The sequence below is a fragment of the Cutaneotrichosporon cavernicola genome (assembly GCF_030864355.1).
Source record: "Cutaneotrichosporon cavernicola HIS019 DNA, chromosome: 5".
In the NCBI taxonomy this organism is placed as follows: domain Eukaryota; kingdom Fungi; phylum Basidiomycota; class Tremellomycetes; order Trichosporonales; family Trichosporonaceae; genus Cutaneotrichosporon; species Cutaneotrichosporon cavernicola.
The window spans coordinates 23,632-40,216 of record NC_083397.1 but is presented as its reverse complement, the minus strand read 5'-3'; the positions used below and the strand labels follow the sequence as shown (position 1 = coordinate 40,216).

At 58.6% G+C, this 16,585-nt stretch overlaps 7 protein-coding genes across 7 annotated transcripts; 2 read left to right on the top strand and 5 right to left on the bottom strand.

Moving 5' to 3' along the window:
- Positions 1–37: 37 nt before the first annotated feature.
- Positions 38–3,029, bottom strand: CcaverHIS019_0500170 (uncharacterized protein; the record flags this gene model as incomplete). The annotated part of the gene is made up of 10 exons (XM_060601130.1): positions 38–607; positions 642–835; positions 869–911; positions 944–1,794; positions 1,826–1,995; positions 2,027–2,138; positions 2,172–2,393; positions 2,425–2,634; positions 2,674–2,886; positions 2,918–3,029. The coding sequence occupies 10 exons, from the start codon at positions 3,027–3,029 to the stop codon at positions 38–40; spliced, it is 2,697 nt and encodes an 898-aa protein (XP_060457654.1).
- A 1,328-nt stretch (positions 3,030–4,357) lies between these two features.
- On the bottom strand, positions 4,358–5,584 carry ADH1 (uncharacterized protein; the record flags this gene model as incomplete). The annotated part of the gene is made up of 4 exons (XM_060601129.1): positions 4,358–4,368; positions 4,414–5,066; positions 5,106–5,226; positions 5,263–5,584. The coding sequence occupies 4 exons, from the start codon at positions 5,582–5,584 to the stop codon at positions 4,358–4,360; spliced, it is 1,107 nt and encodes a 368-aa protein (XP_060457653.1).
- A 551-nt stretch (positions 5,585–6,135) lies between these two features.
- CcaverHIS019_0500150 (uncharacterized protein) lies at positions 6,136–8,160 on the top strand (the record flags this gene model as incomplete). Its single annotated transcript, XM_060601128.1, has 4 exons — positions 6,136–6,677; positions 6,712–7,496; positions 7,532–7,762; positions 7,799–8,160. The coding sequence occupies 4 exons, from the start codon at positions 6,136–6,138 to the stop codon at positions 8,158–8,160; spliced, it is 1,920 nt and encodes a 639-aa protein (XP_060457652.1).
- An 873-nt stretch (positions 8,161–9,033) lies between these two features.
- Positions 9,034–10,707, top strand: CcaverHIS019_0500140 (uncharacterized protein; the record flags this gene model as incomplete). Its single annotated transcript, XM_060601127.1, has 6 exons — positions 9,034–9,087; positions 9,120–9,309; positions 9,353–9,558; positions 9,591–10,000; positions 10,060–10,376; positions 10,421–10,707. The coding sequence occupies 6 exons, from the start codon at positions 9,034–9,036 to the stop codon at positions 10,705–10,707; spliced, it is 1,464 nt and encodes a 487-aa protein (XP_060457651.1).
- A 97-nt stretch (positions 10,708–10,804) lies between these two features.
- Positions 10,805–12,545, bottom strand: CcaverHIS019_0500130 (uncharacterized protein; the record flags this gene model as incomplete). Its single annotated transcript, XM_060601126.1, has 3 exons — positions 10,805–10,960; positions 10,995–12,371; positions 12,543–12,545. The coding sequence occupies 3 exons, from the start codon at positions 12,543–12,545 to the stop codon at positions 10,805–10,807; spliced, it is 1,536 nt and encodes a 511-aa protein (XP_060457650.1).
- Positions 12,546–12,987: 442 nt separating this feature from the next.
- CcaverHIS019_0500120 (uncharacterized protein) lies at positions 12,988–13,418 on the bottom strand (the record flags this gene model as incomplete). The annotated part of the gene is made up of 2 exons (XM_060601125.1): positions 12,988–13,049; positions 13,085–13,418. The coding sequence occupies 2 exons, from the start codon at positions 13,416–13,418 to the stop codon at positions 12,988–12,990; spliced, it is 396 nt and encodes a 131-aa protein (XP_060457649.1).
- A 538-nt stretch (positions 13,419–13,956) lies between these two features.
- CcaverHIS019_0500110 (uncharacterized protein) lies at positions 13,957–16,576 on the bottom strand (the record flags this gene model as incomplete). Its single annotated transcript, XM_060601124.1, has 6 exons — positions 13,957–14,521; positions 14,898–14,904; positions 14,940–15,782; positions 15,830–16,282; positions 16,321–16,371; positions 16,405–16,576. The coding sequence occupies 6 exons, from the start codon at positions 16,574–16,576 to the stop codon at positions 13,957–13,959; spliced, it is 2,091 nt and encodes a 696-aa protein (XP_060457648.1).
- Positions 16,577–16,585: the final 9 nt, after the last annotated feature.

The window sequence follows — 16,585 nt, the reverse complement described above, 5'->3', positions numbered from 1 at the left end:
AGCGTCTAGAACCGAACGAAGCGTGACAGTCATGCTCCTACACTTTCTTGCGAGGTGGTAGGGGAGGAGGCACAGGGCTTGGGAGTTTTGATTCACTAGCCTTCAGGTCTGCGCAAAGGTTGTCACCTTTCAGCGCGTCAACCTTCTGGTCGAGAAGCGTGAGATACTTTCCAGAGGGTTCCTCCGACATGCTGAGTGTGCGAGAGTGGCGCTCTGGTCTTGGTGGGGGAATGGCCTGCTTCCACCAGTCTCGAGTCGCCATCTCCCGCATCTCTTCCGGTGTCAGGTCATCATGCGCGTTTGCAATTGCGAGCTCCTTCTGCCTCAGCCGCTCGGCGTCGCGGCGGACCTTGGTGCGCTCGAACTGGGTCGCGTCCAAGAAGGACACGACAAGACGTCCAGCCTCATCAGAAGTCAATGCGGCCGCAGCGTTCTCGCTCTCTGCACGTCGTGCAGGTGTGAGTGGCCCGCCCTTCTTTTTGGCCGTGCGGATGCTGCGGTACGCCCCTTGGGTTGGGAGGACGATAACGCCAAGCATGCCTGTCATTGGCCGGCAGTACAGGTTGCCAAGCCCCCGCCCAAAGCCTGCGACCGCCCCGCCGATGCCCTGCTGTCAGAATGGGCCATGGCGAACAACTCACTGATCGTTGGTACCCGTCTATCGGTTCAGTGACGAGGCCGGTCACTCCGTCCATCAGGCCGTACATTAGCCCCTTGGACCCCTCCCACACCCCTTCTCCGAACCCCGAAACAAGTGCGCGTGGGCGTACCCGTGTGCCCATCATCCCTGACAAGTTGTCGACGCCTTGGTACAGCGCGTTTGTCACGTCGCCACCTGCCATCAGCCTGGGCAGTTTTCGCTACTCACCTCCTTTTAGAAGGCCCCATGTAAGCTTCTTTAGCCCCTTGTGCTGGGGTCAGCTCCGTCGTGTAGCCTGCTTACTGGTCGCTTGCTCAAGAGCTGAGCAGTACCGATCATCCCAGTCGCTGTTATAGAAAGCAACGAGTCTGACATTGCCGTGACGGGTTCCGTGAATACGCGCCCGGTCTCGTACTCCATGACACGGAGTGGTCGCAGGTCGTCCCACTTGAGCACTTTCCTACTAACCATGACGCCTGCCACCACATTGGACAACCGTATCCAATGCTTCTTGCACCACCACTGCGCGGCGCGGCTTGCGTCGACGTCACATCGCATTGCTTCGAGGGGCAGCAGGCGGTGAACGCTGGAAACCCCAGCCTGCGTGCCGTCTTCAGCGCGGATGGACTCGCCGATGGCTCCAGCTGCCAACCTCGCGGGGTTGGAGAGCGCAACTTGAATGCCATTGGCTAACGCGTCGGCGGTGAGCTTCTTGTACGGGATCGGCAGAGGACCCGCGCCCGCCGCGGCGACTGCATTGCCCCAAAAGAGCTGGTCTCCAAAGAACGGCACAACGATTGTTGGTAGACCAGCTCGCAGCCCAGCTGCTGTCGTCCCTGCTCCACCATGGTGACAAACTGCTGCCACGCGTCCGTCGGCAAACAGCCAGTCGTGGGGTATGTCACTTTTGATGACGAACACGGATTCAGGAATGTCAAGACCTCCGAGGTCACTCCATCCTGCGCTCAAGAGTGCGCGTACCCCTGTGCTCTTGACTGCCTCGAGGATTGTATGTGTGAGCGCATCAGGGTTCTTGACAACGATACTCCCAAAGCCGATGTAGATTGGCGGCGGCCCTTCAGCCAGGAAAGCCCTCAGCTTCTCGTCTGGAGTATAAGACACTGTTGTTGGCATAGTGAGGAACCCCACGACGTCTGTGGTCAATTTGATTTCAATGCAACTTACCAATGTTGTCCCGCCATTCGTCTGGTTTAGGAAGCAGGCTTGGACTCCACCCGTAGATTACGGGCACGCGGAGACGTTCGGTGGACATTGGACCCGTAAGAGCGGACAACGGACTGATCCCCAACCTCACGCGGAAACGATTGACAATGTCACCCAGCCCCTGCCACATTCTTGTGTCAGCGCTGTGGAGATGGTGCTCACAAAGTGTCTGCAAGGGCGTAGCTCAAGTAGTTGGTAACGCTCTCGCCAGCATTTGAGCGCTGCACGTTGGCGAGCGGATGGGGAAAGCGTGACGTGGGCGACCACGGCATGGCTAACGTCAGTCCGTATCCAGAGAAAGTCTTACTAAAGGAGATAATGAGTGGCAGACCGAGTGCCTCCGCCACATGAACGTGTGCAAACGACGGCGGATTGCTGATGATGACGTCGGCTGCAAACGGTACGTTGCTCGCCTGGTCTGGTTCGGAACAGGACCGAGCAAAGCCATTGAGCATCACGCCGACCATGCGACGTTTGGAGGAGATGTCGCCGTTAGTTAGCGACTCGAACCCGGGCATGAGACCTGGGTCTGCTGTCAGCGGGGCCTTGACTGAACATACTCTTCACCATGAACGCCATGAGCTCCTTGGGATCACCGCCGACGTCAAAGAACTCAAGGTGGCCTGTGAGGTCGCCATACTTGGTGTCGCGCAGATGTTCATTACCTGCAAGCACGAGGTCCTTGAATGCACTGTGGGTTGCGAGGCGCACCCGATGTCCGTTCGCTTGAATAAGCCGGATCGCGAGAGCCAGATATGGCTGAACGTCACCTGGGGCGGGTCAGTCCTGCTTGTCGCTACGCTACAAACCTCGGGATCCGACGACGAAGATGACAATGTTGAGACGAGGACAGTCCGTAACGTTGACTGAAAGGGGACGAACACGTCGTGGTGGTGCCAGTAGAGGCAACTGGGGCAGAGGCTTATCCACGTCGACTGTCAGCCACATGTCGATCATGCCGTTGTCGGCAACTCGCGCCCGGGTGTCCCCATCGGGTCCGGAAACGCCTACTTCGGCGAAGTCTGGGTTAGCCCGATAACAACTGTTACTCACCAATGCCAAGTGCCTCATGGTCGACAATCTCTGGAGTGGATGGCGAATACGGCGTCTCGGATTTGGGATACGGTGGGCTCTCATCCTGGCTTGTCCTCTCCAGCTCGTTCATGTTGCAGCTGGATGTGGTGCGGGTGTGAAAATGGAGATTGGGTCATGTGGACGCTAGTCTTCGTCTTGTTTCTTATGAGGGACTGATATTTCATCAAAGGCTGTGCGTCATCGTGCCTTTCTGATGTGATGGAAGGAATCCGTTACCAAGAGATAGGCTTTTGGGCCAGAGGGAGGGTGGTGATCGGTTTTCCCGGTCCAATTCAGGCGTCACGGCCTTTCCGCTCAGCCCTGTGCTGTTATTCCTTTCATTCCGCAGCTCGGCTGGCAGCCTCCGCATACCATTCCAACCACATTGAATCAGAGCTCGAGGATTCTCGGGGCTTTCCCGAGACGTGGGCATCGGCGGCCAGTCGACCAGTCTTGTCTTATCAGTCCACATACAAATCGCAGAGCATCGTCAATCTTGGACGATTTTCGAGCCCAGGTGACGTGGAGACGAAAGGAGGCACTATCAAGACTGAGGGCAGCCTGTGTCACAGCCAAATGGTGACCGTACTAGCGAAGGTATTTGGCTGCAGAGCGGTCAACCTAAGCGTTCTCACCGATCGTCAATGCTGGAATTTGACAGGTCCAGAATTCGGGCTGGAGGTCCACGGGGTGCCGCAAGCACGACTCCTCTGAGGTCATCAGTAGAGAGAGGCGACTGAATGCACATAACGGTAGGTGCAGTCTCGGTAGATATACTGCGGGCGCAGCAGCAATGCGATGCAGACGATGAAATGCAAGGGGAACGAAACCACGTGGCAAGGAGCTTTGCCATTTATGACTAGGTAGTTTTTGACATTCAACACGGTCGTGTGGCGAAATGGCATCGCGTCTGACTACGAAAAGTAAATCAGGAGATTGCGGGTTCGACCCCCGTCATGACCTGGCGTCGAGTGACTCGTCAGCGGAACTCTTTTGGTTTGACGGTGGTAGAGTGCGAGGTGGTGCGAGGTTGAAATCTCCCTGACTTGGTTTGTGTTTCGTCGGGCGAGCGGGATGCACCGGCCTTGCGTACATGACAGTATACCAGTATCCTTGCGCTGGGATTAAGAGCCGTGTTTTGAGCTCCTCCTTTTGGCGTGGTCGAGAGAAGCTTTCGCCGCGCATCGACAGCGGACGGCCAAGGGGAGCTCAGTCCCTGTATCTGAAGCGGGCTTGCAGCATCTATGGCAGTGCCGTCTGATCATGCTTCAGGCTTCGCCGACTTACGATTCTCTTGTTCACGCTTTACGCGTCCCAATCTCTCCAATGGGCTGGAAAATGCATCAAGTGAGCTACGTTTTCGCTTTGGGACACCCCCGAAACTTGCGTACTGTTGCTTTCACATATGGCGTCTCAGGCCTACTTCCACACTGGAGCCCCGTTAGCATCACATCGAACAGCAAGCTGACACTCACGATCCACAACAACGCGGCCGCACAGCGTCCCGTCCTTCATGCAGTCGTACGTCTCCTGGATCGCAGAGAACGGCTTGACTGTGACCTTGGGGACGACCTTGCCTCGCGCGACGATATCGAGGGCATCGATGACATCACTGCGTGTCCCCACGAAACAACCCCGGATGGTGTGCATGCCTAGTACGGCATTGCGGCAGTCCACGGGCACATGGGAGCCGGTTGGTGGTAGACCGACGATCATGGCGCTGCCAGTTGGACGGAGGTAATCAGTTGCAGAGAGATACGAGGTGGGCTCATTGGAGCAAAGAATGGTTGCCTGGACCCCCACTCCGTCGGCAATCTTCTTGACCTCGTGCGCAAAGTTGGGCACAGCGTAGTCGACAAACGCGTCGGCCTCAAGGTCCTCGGTGCAGAACGCCGCCTTGGTCTTGCTGTCGATCGCGATGACTCGCATGTTGAGATACTTGGCGTACTGGACTGCGAGGCTTCCAAGGCCTCCTCCGGCTCCAGCCACAGCTACCCAGTCACCCGGCTGTGCCGTTGAATCGTTCAACGCCCGCCAAACGGTCACGCCGGCACAAAGGATGGGAGCAGCATGGGCAAGGTCCATGTTTGGAGGGATGGGGGTGAGCTGAGATGTCCATGCCAGGGAGCTGACAGTTAGTCGAGCTGTCAGATGCGGAGGTACGTACTACTGCTGGAAGGTGCCGTTCACACTACGTCCGGTGTACTTGGCCTGCGGGCAGACCATCTCGAGTCCTGCAAGACACAGTGTGCACTGGTTACACGTTGCTGCAACGAACTTGATGCCAACTGCGGGGTTAGCGGGACACTGGAACAGTAACCCACCTGTATCCCCAACCTGGAAGCGCGAGGTTGGGTCATTGATTGCGACGACCGTGCCGACACCCTCATCGCCAGAGATGAGAGGCCGCGGCACGCGTCCCTTGCCCTCATCCCAGTGGTCTGACGCCTGATGGTAGCTGCTCCCACACACGCCCGAGTAGAGGAGCTTCACCAGTGCTTCTCCGGGATTCAGCTCGGATGGCTGAACTACTGGGATTGTCTCGATGACTGTGCCAGAGGCCGCGGAGTGGGAGACAGCTGCAAGCTGCTTGAGGGGAATGGCCTCGAGCCCGACGACGAGTGAAGAGGATGAAGAGTTGGTCATGATATTCGGTGAGAGGGAACGAGTAAGGTTGCAATGTCTTCCCACCGCTGTTAAGGAAGATGGGCAGGCCGTCGGTATACCCGTGACCGAGGGGATGGTTTATCCTGTGGAGTAAGTGGCCGCAGCAGCTACGTGGACAGGCGATATCTTGCCGGTCGTTGTTTATACGTCTCTGGCTTTTCCTCAGGACATGAAACCTCTCTGCTGCGCGACGACCTGTAGATTTGAACCATTAGTGAGTAAGTGGAATGGATGATGATTCAATGTCTCGGAAGCTTGCAGCCGGGTAATATTCTACTTGCAAAGTAAACTAAACAATTCCAGCAAAGCCCTTGTCCGGATCCGAACTGTTGTTTCGGATCCGATAAGGTGGATGTTATGACATCACCAAGATTGTCATTCCGGCTCAACTACATTGTTCAAAGCCATCCTCGCTCCTCTCCATCTCCCTTCTCCTCAGAACTGCCAGCAGTAAGGCAGTAACACCCAGCCCTACACTTTCCCTCTCGCCTCCCCTCTTGCCAGTACCAAGCCCGGCCTGGGACTCCCTCATGCCCTCCCCAGCCCGCCCCCGCCATGTGGCATTCTCCCACAAGCAAAAGAAGCTGCAGCTGCAGACCAAACGCGCAATCAAGCGCGGAGAAGAGGTTGAGGTACTTGAACACGGCAAGAATGGGCGTATTCGCCTCGACCGGTCTCACAAGGCTCGCTCCGAAGCACACGGCGGGCTGGAGCTCTTCAGCCGCTTCATCGCCATCCCGCATGATTACGTTGCTCGCACACGGGACGCCGCCTGGAACGACCAGCTACCTCGACCCCTCCCTGATTCTGTCGCATCATTCCCCATGTCCCTCGTTGACAACCCGACAGGCGTCAACCTGTCCGTGCCCAGCCGCCCACGTTTCAACACGGGCCAGAGCAAACGGGAGGTAGAACAGAACGAGGAGGCAGTCTTCGAGGCTTGGCTCCAAGGGGCACGCGATGTCGTTGAGGGTTGGGTTGACGGCGCGGATATGGACTCATTCAACCCGGATTCCACACCTGTCCGGAGTCCGAGCTCCTTTGAAACGAACCTCGAGGTCTGGCGTCAACTGTGAGCTCGACTTCGGAGACCATACTGACTCTAGGTGGCGAGTAGTTGAGACTTCCTCGATCATCCTCCTTCTAGTCGACGCACGCTGTCCCCCTGTTCATTGTCCACCCTCACTGCGGTCGTACCTGCGCCTGCTACAGCCTCACCGGGAGATCATCCTCGTCCTAACAAAAGCCGACCTGGTCGACCCCGATGCTCTTGCCTCCTGGCAAGTCTGGCTCAAACAGTGGTGGATGTTGGGACCACCAGTCGCTGAAGATGAGCTCGAACCTCAGGTGGTGTCTGTGTCTTCGTATGACACCTCGCTTCTGTACGGCCAAGGCAAGTCACGCCACCGACCCTACATCCCCGATACGGCGCGAGTGGCCCTCCTTGACGCGCTCCAGATCGCCCATGCCCGGCTTTTGTCACCCCCCTCTGGAGTCACTGCGGACCCAGACAAACTCGCCACTTGGAAGCCGAATGTGCGCGAGATTGTGCACTGGGGTGACCTAGAAGGTGATACGATATGTGTCGAGGACAACAGCGAGGTGGTTGGTCGCGGTGCCGTGACTGAGGACGCGAGCGACGGTCCATCCACCTGCGTCCGCCAGGTGGAGCCGCTTACAGTTGGCCTGGTCGGGCAGCCCAATGTTGGCAAGTCGTCACTCCTGAACGCCCTCCTCGGCGAGACGCGCGTGTCCGCTTCGAGGACACCAGGCAAGACCAAGCACTGGCAGACCATGCTCTGGGGCCAGCGCCGTGAGGTGCGAATCGTGGACTGCCCGGGCCTCGTCTGTCCCAGTCTCGTCCCCATGGAGCTGCAAGCCATGAGTGGAAGTACGTATTAGAAGCTACCGTTGCTGATTGTGCAGTCCTCCCCATCTCCCAGATCCCATCTCTTCCGGCGTGCGTCGCGTTTGCAGCCAAATACCTCCCTTTGGAGCGTATCTTCAATATCCCAGCACCCGAGGTTGTCGTCGATGATATCGTGTCGAAGAAGACGTGGCGCGCAGGCTACCGACCACATGTCTCAGCCAAGCCCATGGGTCCACGTTGGACTGCAGGCGACATCATGGACGGACGGGCAACGGATCGCGGCTTCAGTAAGAACCCCTTGTTGAATGTGTGCTGACGCTTAGTGACAGCCAAGTCTGCCCGTCCTGACGCCAACCGTGCTGCGGACGGCATGATGCGGTCGCTGGCTGAAGGTCGCGTACGCTGGTGCTTCTGGCCTCCGAACTCCACCCCGAACCGTGACGGATGTGGCTTGTGGCTTGGCCAGTACCACGACACCGGCAGCGAGGAGTTGAGCCCCGTCGACAGTGACATCGAGACCTCTAACAAGCGCACCACTAGGACGCCAGCCGTGACCCAGCAGGTGGTGAGCGATCTGGGCAATGAGAGCAGTGACGAGGATACCGAGTTCACCAAGGCCAACAACGCGAGCTTCTTCGCAGCCCTGAGTCTTGATGACAGGGGCGACCACAGTGATGACGAGTAGGTGCATGTTCATAGTCTCGTAGTGTCATGCACCGGCCACACCACACACCTACCTGCTGTCAGCCATACACTGCATGTCAGGAGTCGGTCGGGTCATGAGCTGAGAGTCGCCGCAGTTCAGTCGTGACACGCACCATCTTACGCACCGCGCGTAAGGCGTAATGCCGTTCTCGGGTTGCGGTTGTCCGGCTCTCGTGCAGGGGCTCGAATCTCGGCGGCGTCCTGCGATTTGGGTTGCGGGGTGGCGCGTTGGAGTGAGTGCAAGCCCCGTACCCACGACCTGCTCAGGACAGGTGGGTCTTGGTCGTTCCGTTCGGACCGGTCGGTGAGGTTGGACACAGATCGGGAACAGCCGAGGGATGGAGCGGAGGGTGGTAGTTGTGCGGAACGGAGAACACGGAGTCAGGCCGTACGGCTATACAGATAAAGAGGACCATCAGGATTGCTATCGGGAAGGACTGGAAGGACTGACTCTGTTAATCTTTCCGACGACAGGCTAGGGGCAACGTTATGTCAGCCAGATGCGGAACAGACAAAGGCAGCGGCGATACCCTGCGTATTCCCATCTGCACCCAACACCCCAAACCTTCATGGTTGCCTCTCCATCGGCAGCTCGGCCGTCTCGCCCACCCTGTGAACGAATGTGTATGTTTGGATTCTTATCCCAGGCTGGTCATGCAGTCGTGCAGGAACAGGAACGCCCCAAGATCTAGTTCGGCGTTCAGCTGACTGCAATCTCGGCCATGTCCGCGACTAGATGCGACTTGGTTCCGCAACGTTAAGATCCGTGTGCGAACTCTCAGCTTCTCATCACTTGGACACTGGCGACATATAAGCTGCCGCACAACCACCGACTCATCCACTCGCCACCCCCATGCCGTGCTTCCCCCAGCCTTACACCTCGACAGTCTCGCATTGGCAGCAGACTGTCCGTCCTGTATACGATCATGCTGACCGCAGAATCGCGGGCCCAAGTCGCTGTGGGACCATGGGCGCGATGCCAAGCTACCCACGGAGATTGTCGACTACGTGATTGTCGGCGCAGGTGCGACAGGCGCGGCGCTGGCATACTTCCTCTCTCGACTTGGAGGAGCTGCGGTCGGCAAGAAGGTGGTGATACTGGACGCTAAGGACGTGGCATCTGGAGCATGTGAGTATGTCGGATCCAAAGGGAACACTGGTCTGACAACCAGCTGGACGGAACGGTGGGCATGTCGTCGGGCAGAGCTGGCAGCAGCTCACCCCTCTCATGGCGCCACTTGACGAGGGTGGCGCAGGCCTGAGCGCTGATGACGCGATCGACGTCATCATGTTTGAGCAGAGCAACATCGACCTGGTGGAGAGTATCGTGCAGTCCGAAGGCATCGATGCAGACTTTTGGCGCGGCAGCCGCGTCGAGGTAAGTCTCCTTGTAGTCTTAGCTAAAGTCAGGTCCTCCGAACTCCTGCGGGTGCCGCCGACAACTTGCGCAACTACGAGCTCATGCGGAAGCTCCTTAAGACGCACCCTAAGCACAAGGGACGCGTGCTCGACTGGGAGATCGTGACAGACCCCGTCGCAGTGAAGAAGCTATCTCGCACGCGAGGAGCGGTTCAGGCCAACCGGATCCCCGGAGGCTCATGGCATCCCCACAAGGGAGTGACGGCGTTCCTGCGCCTCGCGCTCGAGTCAAAGTCTGCAGACGTCAGCTTCTACTCATGGGCCCCTGTGGCTGGCTTTAGCCAGGAGGCGGACGGTACAGTGACTGTTGATTGTGCTGCGCGTGGAAAGATGCGCGCTCGCAACGTCATCCTGGCAACGAACGCGTACACACAGCACGTACTTCCCGAGCTGAAGGACATGTGAGTGTCTGCGCTGCGGTCTCATTGTCCTCTCTGTTTGTATAGCTGGTTAACCTCAGCCTGGTGCCAGTGCACTCTCATTCGTCACTTATCACTTCGCCCGCAAGTTATGCCGGACCCCGTGCGCTCCAGACGACGTTCGGTCTCGAGGCAGGCTCCTACGTCATCCAGACACCCGACAGCGGCCTCGTGGTCGGCCCCTACCCAAAGGCGTTGTTTGGGAGCCGTATCCTCAAGCCAGACCAGGTCTATGGCATCGACGATGACAGCTTTGTGCGGCCCGAGGTCAAGCACTGGCTTGCCAACCACTGTCGCGACACCTTTGTCGGCTGGGGAAAGGAAGCAGACGGAGAGGGGCTGACCAAGTGCTGGACCGGTTAGTGAACGCTATCACTTGCGTGATGTTAGGCTGATTTGAAGGCATCATCGGCCACAGTGTGGACAACCTCCCAATGGTCGGCGCTGTGCCCGGTCGCCCTGGCGTGTGGATAGCCGCCGGATACAATGGCCGCGGCATGGCACTCATCCACAGCGTCACGCGGGGGCTGGCTCACCAGCTCAAGACGGGCCAGTGGGATGAGCGCGTGCCCCGCACCTTCCAAGTCTCGGACGCGCGCATCAAGCGTGCGCGGGAGCGTGCCCTCCACCCTCTCGACTACCCAGTCACTGGTCTTGAGTACCGCACGATAGAGAAGAGCAATTTGTAGGGGACCAGATGGACAGTTGGGCAGTATGGGCTGATATGCATGAATGTGTGCCGACTTCTGACTTTTATGAGTGCTCGCGCCGCGCTCTTCGCTGCGCTTACGCGGCAAGCTGCTCGGCGACCTTGAGCATCGTGCGCACGGCGAAGCCCGTGCCCTCGGTCGGAGTGTAACCCCATGGCGTACCAAAGTTGGCCGCAGGCCCGGCAATGTCAAGATGGGCCCAGTTGCCCTTGTCGCCGGCGAACTGCTGGAGCTGGGATCAGCAGGCTTCAATTGCGCGTACTCACGAAGACACCAGCCTTGAGCATGCCGCCCATGGGGATGCCGCCGATGTTCTTCAGGTCGGCGGTGGTGCTCTTGATGTCCTCGAGCATCTCATCGGGGAAGGGCATGGCCCAGAACTGCTCGCCCGTGACGGCAGCCGCGGCCTCGACGGCCTTGACGGCCTTGTCGTCACCCATAAGGCCGGCGGTGCGCATGCCAAGGGCAACGAGCTGGGCGCCAGTGAGCGTCGCGATGTTGATCAGGAGGTCAGGGTCAGCGTCCTCAGTGCCGTAGCCCGTGGCCTTGGACTGGGCGACGGCGAGGCCATCGGCAAGGACGAGACGGCCCTCGGCGTCCGTGTTGTGGATCTCGACGGTGGTGCCGGTGCGCTGGCGGATGACGTCGCCGTTCTTGAGCGCCGTGCCGCTAGGCATGTTCTCGGCGAGACAGAGCCAGCCAGTGACGCGCGCCGGGACCTGCAGCTCGGCGGCAGCGAGGACAGCATGGAGCGTCGCCGCAGCGCCGCCCATGTCACCCTTCATCTCATGCATCTTGGCAGAGGGCTTGAGCGAGATGCCTCCCGAGTCAAAGGTCACGCCCTTGCCGACAATCGAGAGGTGCTTGGGGCTGCTCACACCCTTGGGGGTGTAGGCGATCTTGACGAGGCGGGGAGGCTTGGCCGAGCCCTGTCCAACACCGACGAGACCACCGCATTTCTCCTCTGCGAGGCGCTTCTCGTCCCACACCTCGACCGTGACACCCTCGAGGCCCTTGGCGAGCTCGACTGCGCGCTCGGCAAAGGTTTGGGGGTACAGGTCGCAGGGAGGGGTGTTGACGAGGTCGCGGGCACCCTTGGCGTGGCGGGCGGCAACCTCGGCGCGGAGCACAACATCGGCAGCGTCCGACTCTGATGACAAGAGCTGGATAGAACCAACGGGAGCGCTCGTGTCCTTGCTCTTGTACGAGTTCCATGCGTACGCGCCGAGCGACGCACCCTCAGCCGCAGCCGTGAGGAGTCCAGTACCGGCGGGAACAGCGACAGCGACAGAGGAGAGCTCCATGCCCGAGGCAGCGCGAACGGCGGCACCAACTGAACGACGGAGGGTCTCGGGCTTGACAGATCCATCCTTCTCAGGCTTGCCGAGGCCGGCAAAGATGAGGACGGGCGCGGCGTCTCCGTCTGCGCCAGGGAGCGTGATCACGGCGCCGGCCTTGCCCTTGTAGCCCAGCTTGCTGAGCTGCGAGGAGAGAGCGGATGCGCGGTCGGCGGTGAGGTTGCTGACGTCGCCGAGCTGTACACCGTTGTCGCCCGAGGTCACGGGAACGATGAGGGCGTTGGTGTCAAGCTTGGCGCTGGGGGCGACGGCCAACAGCTTGGTGGGGGGAATGGTGGTCGACGACTGGGTGGCGTAAGACATCATGCCGGGGAGACGCATGGCAGGACGAAGCGTAGGAGCGCGGGGAGTGGGGATGGGGGAGGCAAGAGCGCGACCGGCGTGCACAAAGGACACTGCCCGCGCCTGGACGCGGCTGGTAGCCAGTGCACGAGCGATGCGGAGGGAGGGACGTACCATGGCGCTCATTCTCGGAATGCTGTCAAGGATGGAGGAGAGAGTGAAGTGAACAGCAGAGAAACAGTGAGCACCGATACAAGTAGTGACAATACAAAATGTCGCGCCGTGCCATGCGGGTCAATCCCAAGCGATGACTCGGCGCGGCACTTGAATCCTTTCATGGCCCCACGCGGACATGGCCGAACCAAGGCAAGAATAGCTCACACCACACATGCATGCATGTGGTCGCCATATGTGTCGAGGGCCAGAGCATGCACATCGCCGGAGCATGCAGCATGCATGGAAGATGGCGTTACGGACTGCAAATGAATCTCGCATGTCTGGAGGGCCAATCACAAGGCGGTTGAACAGCAACTCGACAACGTTCGCATTGACCTCACTGTTGGTCACAGGCGGACCGCCGACATGGCACCCACAAAGCCGCCAAGGAGGCAAGGTACCCTCATTCTCGCCTGGGTGAGCTCGAGATGCCGTCCCGCACTTGTCTCTCGGACGGAACACCCTCTGTGAATGCGACCACGCGGGATTGCCAGCCTCACTGGGGACGGCCAGGTGGACAGGATTGTTCTTGAGCTTGCAGGCGCACGCGTCTGGCCACGTGCCAAGCTTGTGGCGCAGCAGACCGTCCTTGAACTTGCCGGCGAGCGACTTCTCCTTGCTTTCAACCGCCTCGTCGCCGCCGAGCGCAGCCTTCTTGTTGATCTTCCTGAAGGCGATGGTGAGGCTGGATTGGCCTGGGCGCGTGTCTTGTGTCATGCCGCCTCGAATACCCGCCTCCTGGGGTCCGACGCCGGCATCGTTGTGTTCACCGGCCGAGCGGGGCGTCACCGTGTGACGGGCTACCCACGCTGACGATACCCTGCCGAAGCCCATTCACCAGAAAGCTACCAAAGAGAACCTTACGCGTGCTCGCGAACGATATCGACGAGGAGTGACAACATTTCTTCCCAGTTGTACCAGATGGGACTCTCTCTCCCACGCCATGGGACACGGCCGATTTGTCAGCAGCTATACAGTAGCGTTTTTGTGGCCCTTTTGTTCCCAGTGCCGCTCACTCTGCGCGCGTTTGCGGCATCACACTCGTTACGGTTCTCCTCATCATTCCCCATCCTCCAGGGCTTGCTTCCACTCCCAATCTCACACGCATACAACTGAGACGCTAAGTACACAGTCGAATTTCAGGCCACCTAATCCTCTGCACGAGAGAGGAGGAGTGGTGCTCATCTACAATATTCAAGGGCATCCATGCCCTCGTGCTCCGTGATCTCAGAAATCCTGTAGCCATTTCCAAGCGACAGACTAATGAATGACGGTGGAATATCCCATTATGAGATGTTTTTGTGCTTTTACTTCCTACGCATTCTACAATACACCATTGTACGGCTCGACGTCGCTACCAAGCGGCCCGGGCTTAGTTGCGAACCTGCTTGATAGAGACCGAAGAGGCCGACGAAGCGTCGTCGCGGATAGCGACCGACTTCTTGCGGCCGAACCGCATGAAGCCAGTGGCCCAGAGGGCTCCGATGGCGAGGAGGAAGACACCGGCAGTGACACCGGCACCGATGCCACTGGCCTTGGACGGCTCCATCTTGGCGAGGACGGCGGCAGGCCTACCACCCTGACCGGCGTTGGGCTGCAACGACGGCGAGATGGTGAACTCCATGGCCTTGTCGGCAGCCTTGACGTGGGTCTCGTTGGTCGCATAGTAGTTGCCGCACATGAAGCCCTCGGGCTGATTCCAGTTGTCGACGAGCTTGACGTCGGCACACTGGAAGTTCCAGCGCTTGTTGAAGCCCTTCCCCGGGGAACCATCGGCCTGGTAGACGACTATGAGCGTTGCCTTGTCGCCAGCCTTGAAGCCCTGGGCGGCAAAGTCGGGGCCGTTGGCGCAGTAATGGCCGGCCGAGAGGTCGGCGACGGTGTACTCGCCATAGGTCTTGAACTCATAAGACTTTCCAGCAACAGTAGAAGTGTGACTCTTCTTTATGGAGGGTGGCAAGTTTGAGGATTACATAATTATCCGAGGGATAGGATCTTAAGAAGCTTAAAATCACTGTCTAAACCACATTAGATCCCGTCTGCACAGTCTCCCAGCGCGCCAGCTCTTAAAGTGACGCGCCCTGCTTAGCCTGCTTGTAGTTTCTCCTCATTCCATGTCATAACTTCGTCTGGAAGAACTCTCCAAGTCGAAATGTTAACGAGCTCAAGGCAACTCATACACTGTACAGGCAACCCATTCACTGGTTCATGCACGAACAACCAACTTTCATTGCCGAATGCTTCAGAGTCCAAGCCATGTCACTCCCATTGCCCAGCTGCTACAACTGTCCCAATTGGCCCTAAATAACGTACCGGAAGCCTGTGGGTCAGAGGTGGACCAAACTTCACACTCACCCTTTGCACGGTCAAAGTCTTCCTGCACATTCAAGTTGCTCGAATCCTCAGGGCGACCGCCCTCGAGCCGGTCGCGGCGGCCATTTTCGAACCGGTAGTAAAGCGTCATCAAGATCGCGACGGTTGCTCCAAAGCACTGGAAAGCAATGTTGACTGCCACTCCAGGGATATACTGCGGGCCTTCTTTGGAAGGGAAGATGAACGACCCAACGATGCTGCCGCACTGTCCAATGGTGTTGAGCATACCGAGTGCCACGGCGCGCTGGGTCTGGGCAGGACTGTTGCTGGCAACCCAGGACAGTTGCAGGGGGATAGTCGCGTACGCAGGGGCGACAACGCAAATAACCCCAAAGTAACGTGCGCCCAGAACGGATGACGACTTGCTGGCAGCATCTAGACCTAAGAGAATGCCCCACCCAGCAACGCCGATGCAGTACGTCAGGGCAAGCGGTACCCCACGGCTCTGAAGGCGGTCGGAGATGGTGGACACAATGACGGTTACCGCCAGCGCGACGGCGTATGGAGGAACGGTGAACAGTTGGGCACGAGCAGCCGTGTATCCTAACCCTTTGACGATCGTGGGCAGGAATCCTCCTACGCTGGAGAGGTTGACGTTCATGCTCATGTACATGAAAGCGACGACGTACACCTTCCAGTCGGAAAAGGCACGCTTGAGCGCCCGTTTGTCGATGCCGTTGTGCCCTTCATTGGTGCTTTCCTTGGCCATGCGGGCTGCGGCGACTTCCCGATCGCGGTCTGAAAGGTAGCGCGATTTGGCATCCGGGTAGGTGGGGAGGTAGAGGTAGACTGCGGCCGCAAGGATCAGTCCCGGGAGACCCTCGACTGAAGTTCAGCATGGTCGCGCGTGTTTGCTGGATCGCGAGCCTTACTGAGGAAAAGAACTCGCCATTGGTGGATCTTGGCGTTGGGGATCGAGTTGATACCAAATGCGATGAGGCCGCCGAACGCTCCCGCCAGCGAACCGGCAGAGATAAAGATGCCTACTCTCTTTGCGAGCTCCGGCTTGGTGTACCAAAACGAGAAAAGCAGAGCGACAGCCTGGCCAAACATAGCCTCGCCCAAGCCGACAAAAAGACGACACACAAACACTCCAGCAGGGTTGAACGTAGCGGTCATGCATGTGGCTGCAATGGACCACAACGCGCACCCGATGGCTAGAGATGTCGACGGCAGCATGTATTTGCTGGCCAAAGTGCCCGGGATTGCGAAGACGATGTAACTGATGTAGAAACAAACCAGGGCGATCGAGTAGTTGGTGTCGCTGTTCTCGAGTGTGTCACTCTCAAGGCCCATGAGACGCGCGTTACCCAAGTTACCACGGTCTGAGATGTCAGCTCAGTTACGAGGGCCAGTGACGCACCGAGGTAGGCGCTCATGTAGAGCATCATTGCAAACGGGATGAGGATGAGGTCTGCCAGTTAGTCAGGTCAGCGTACCAGCTCACCTAGCTTCCACACCAGTTTGCGCTCCTCGACTGGTGTGTACTCGACCATAGTATCCTCCTTGGCTTCATCGACATGGTTGAATTCGCGCTTCTCGTCCGTGTCCTTGTCGCTGAAGTCTGAAGTCATGCTCTCACGCTGTCGTTGTTGTTGTCTCCATTTCGTGGTAACCATCTTGGGCGT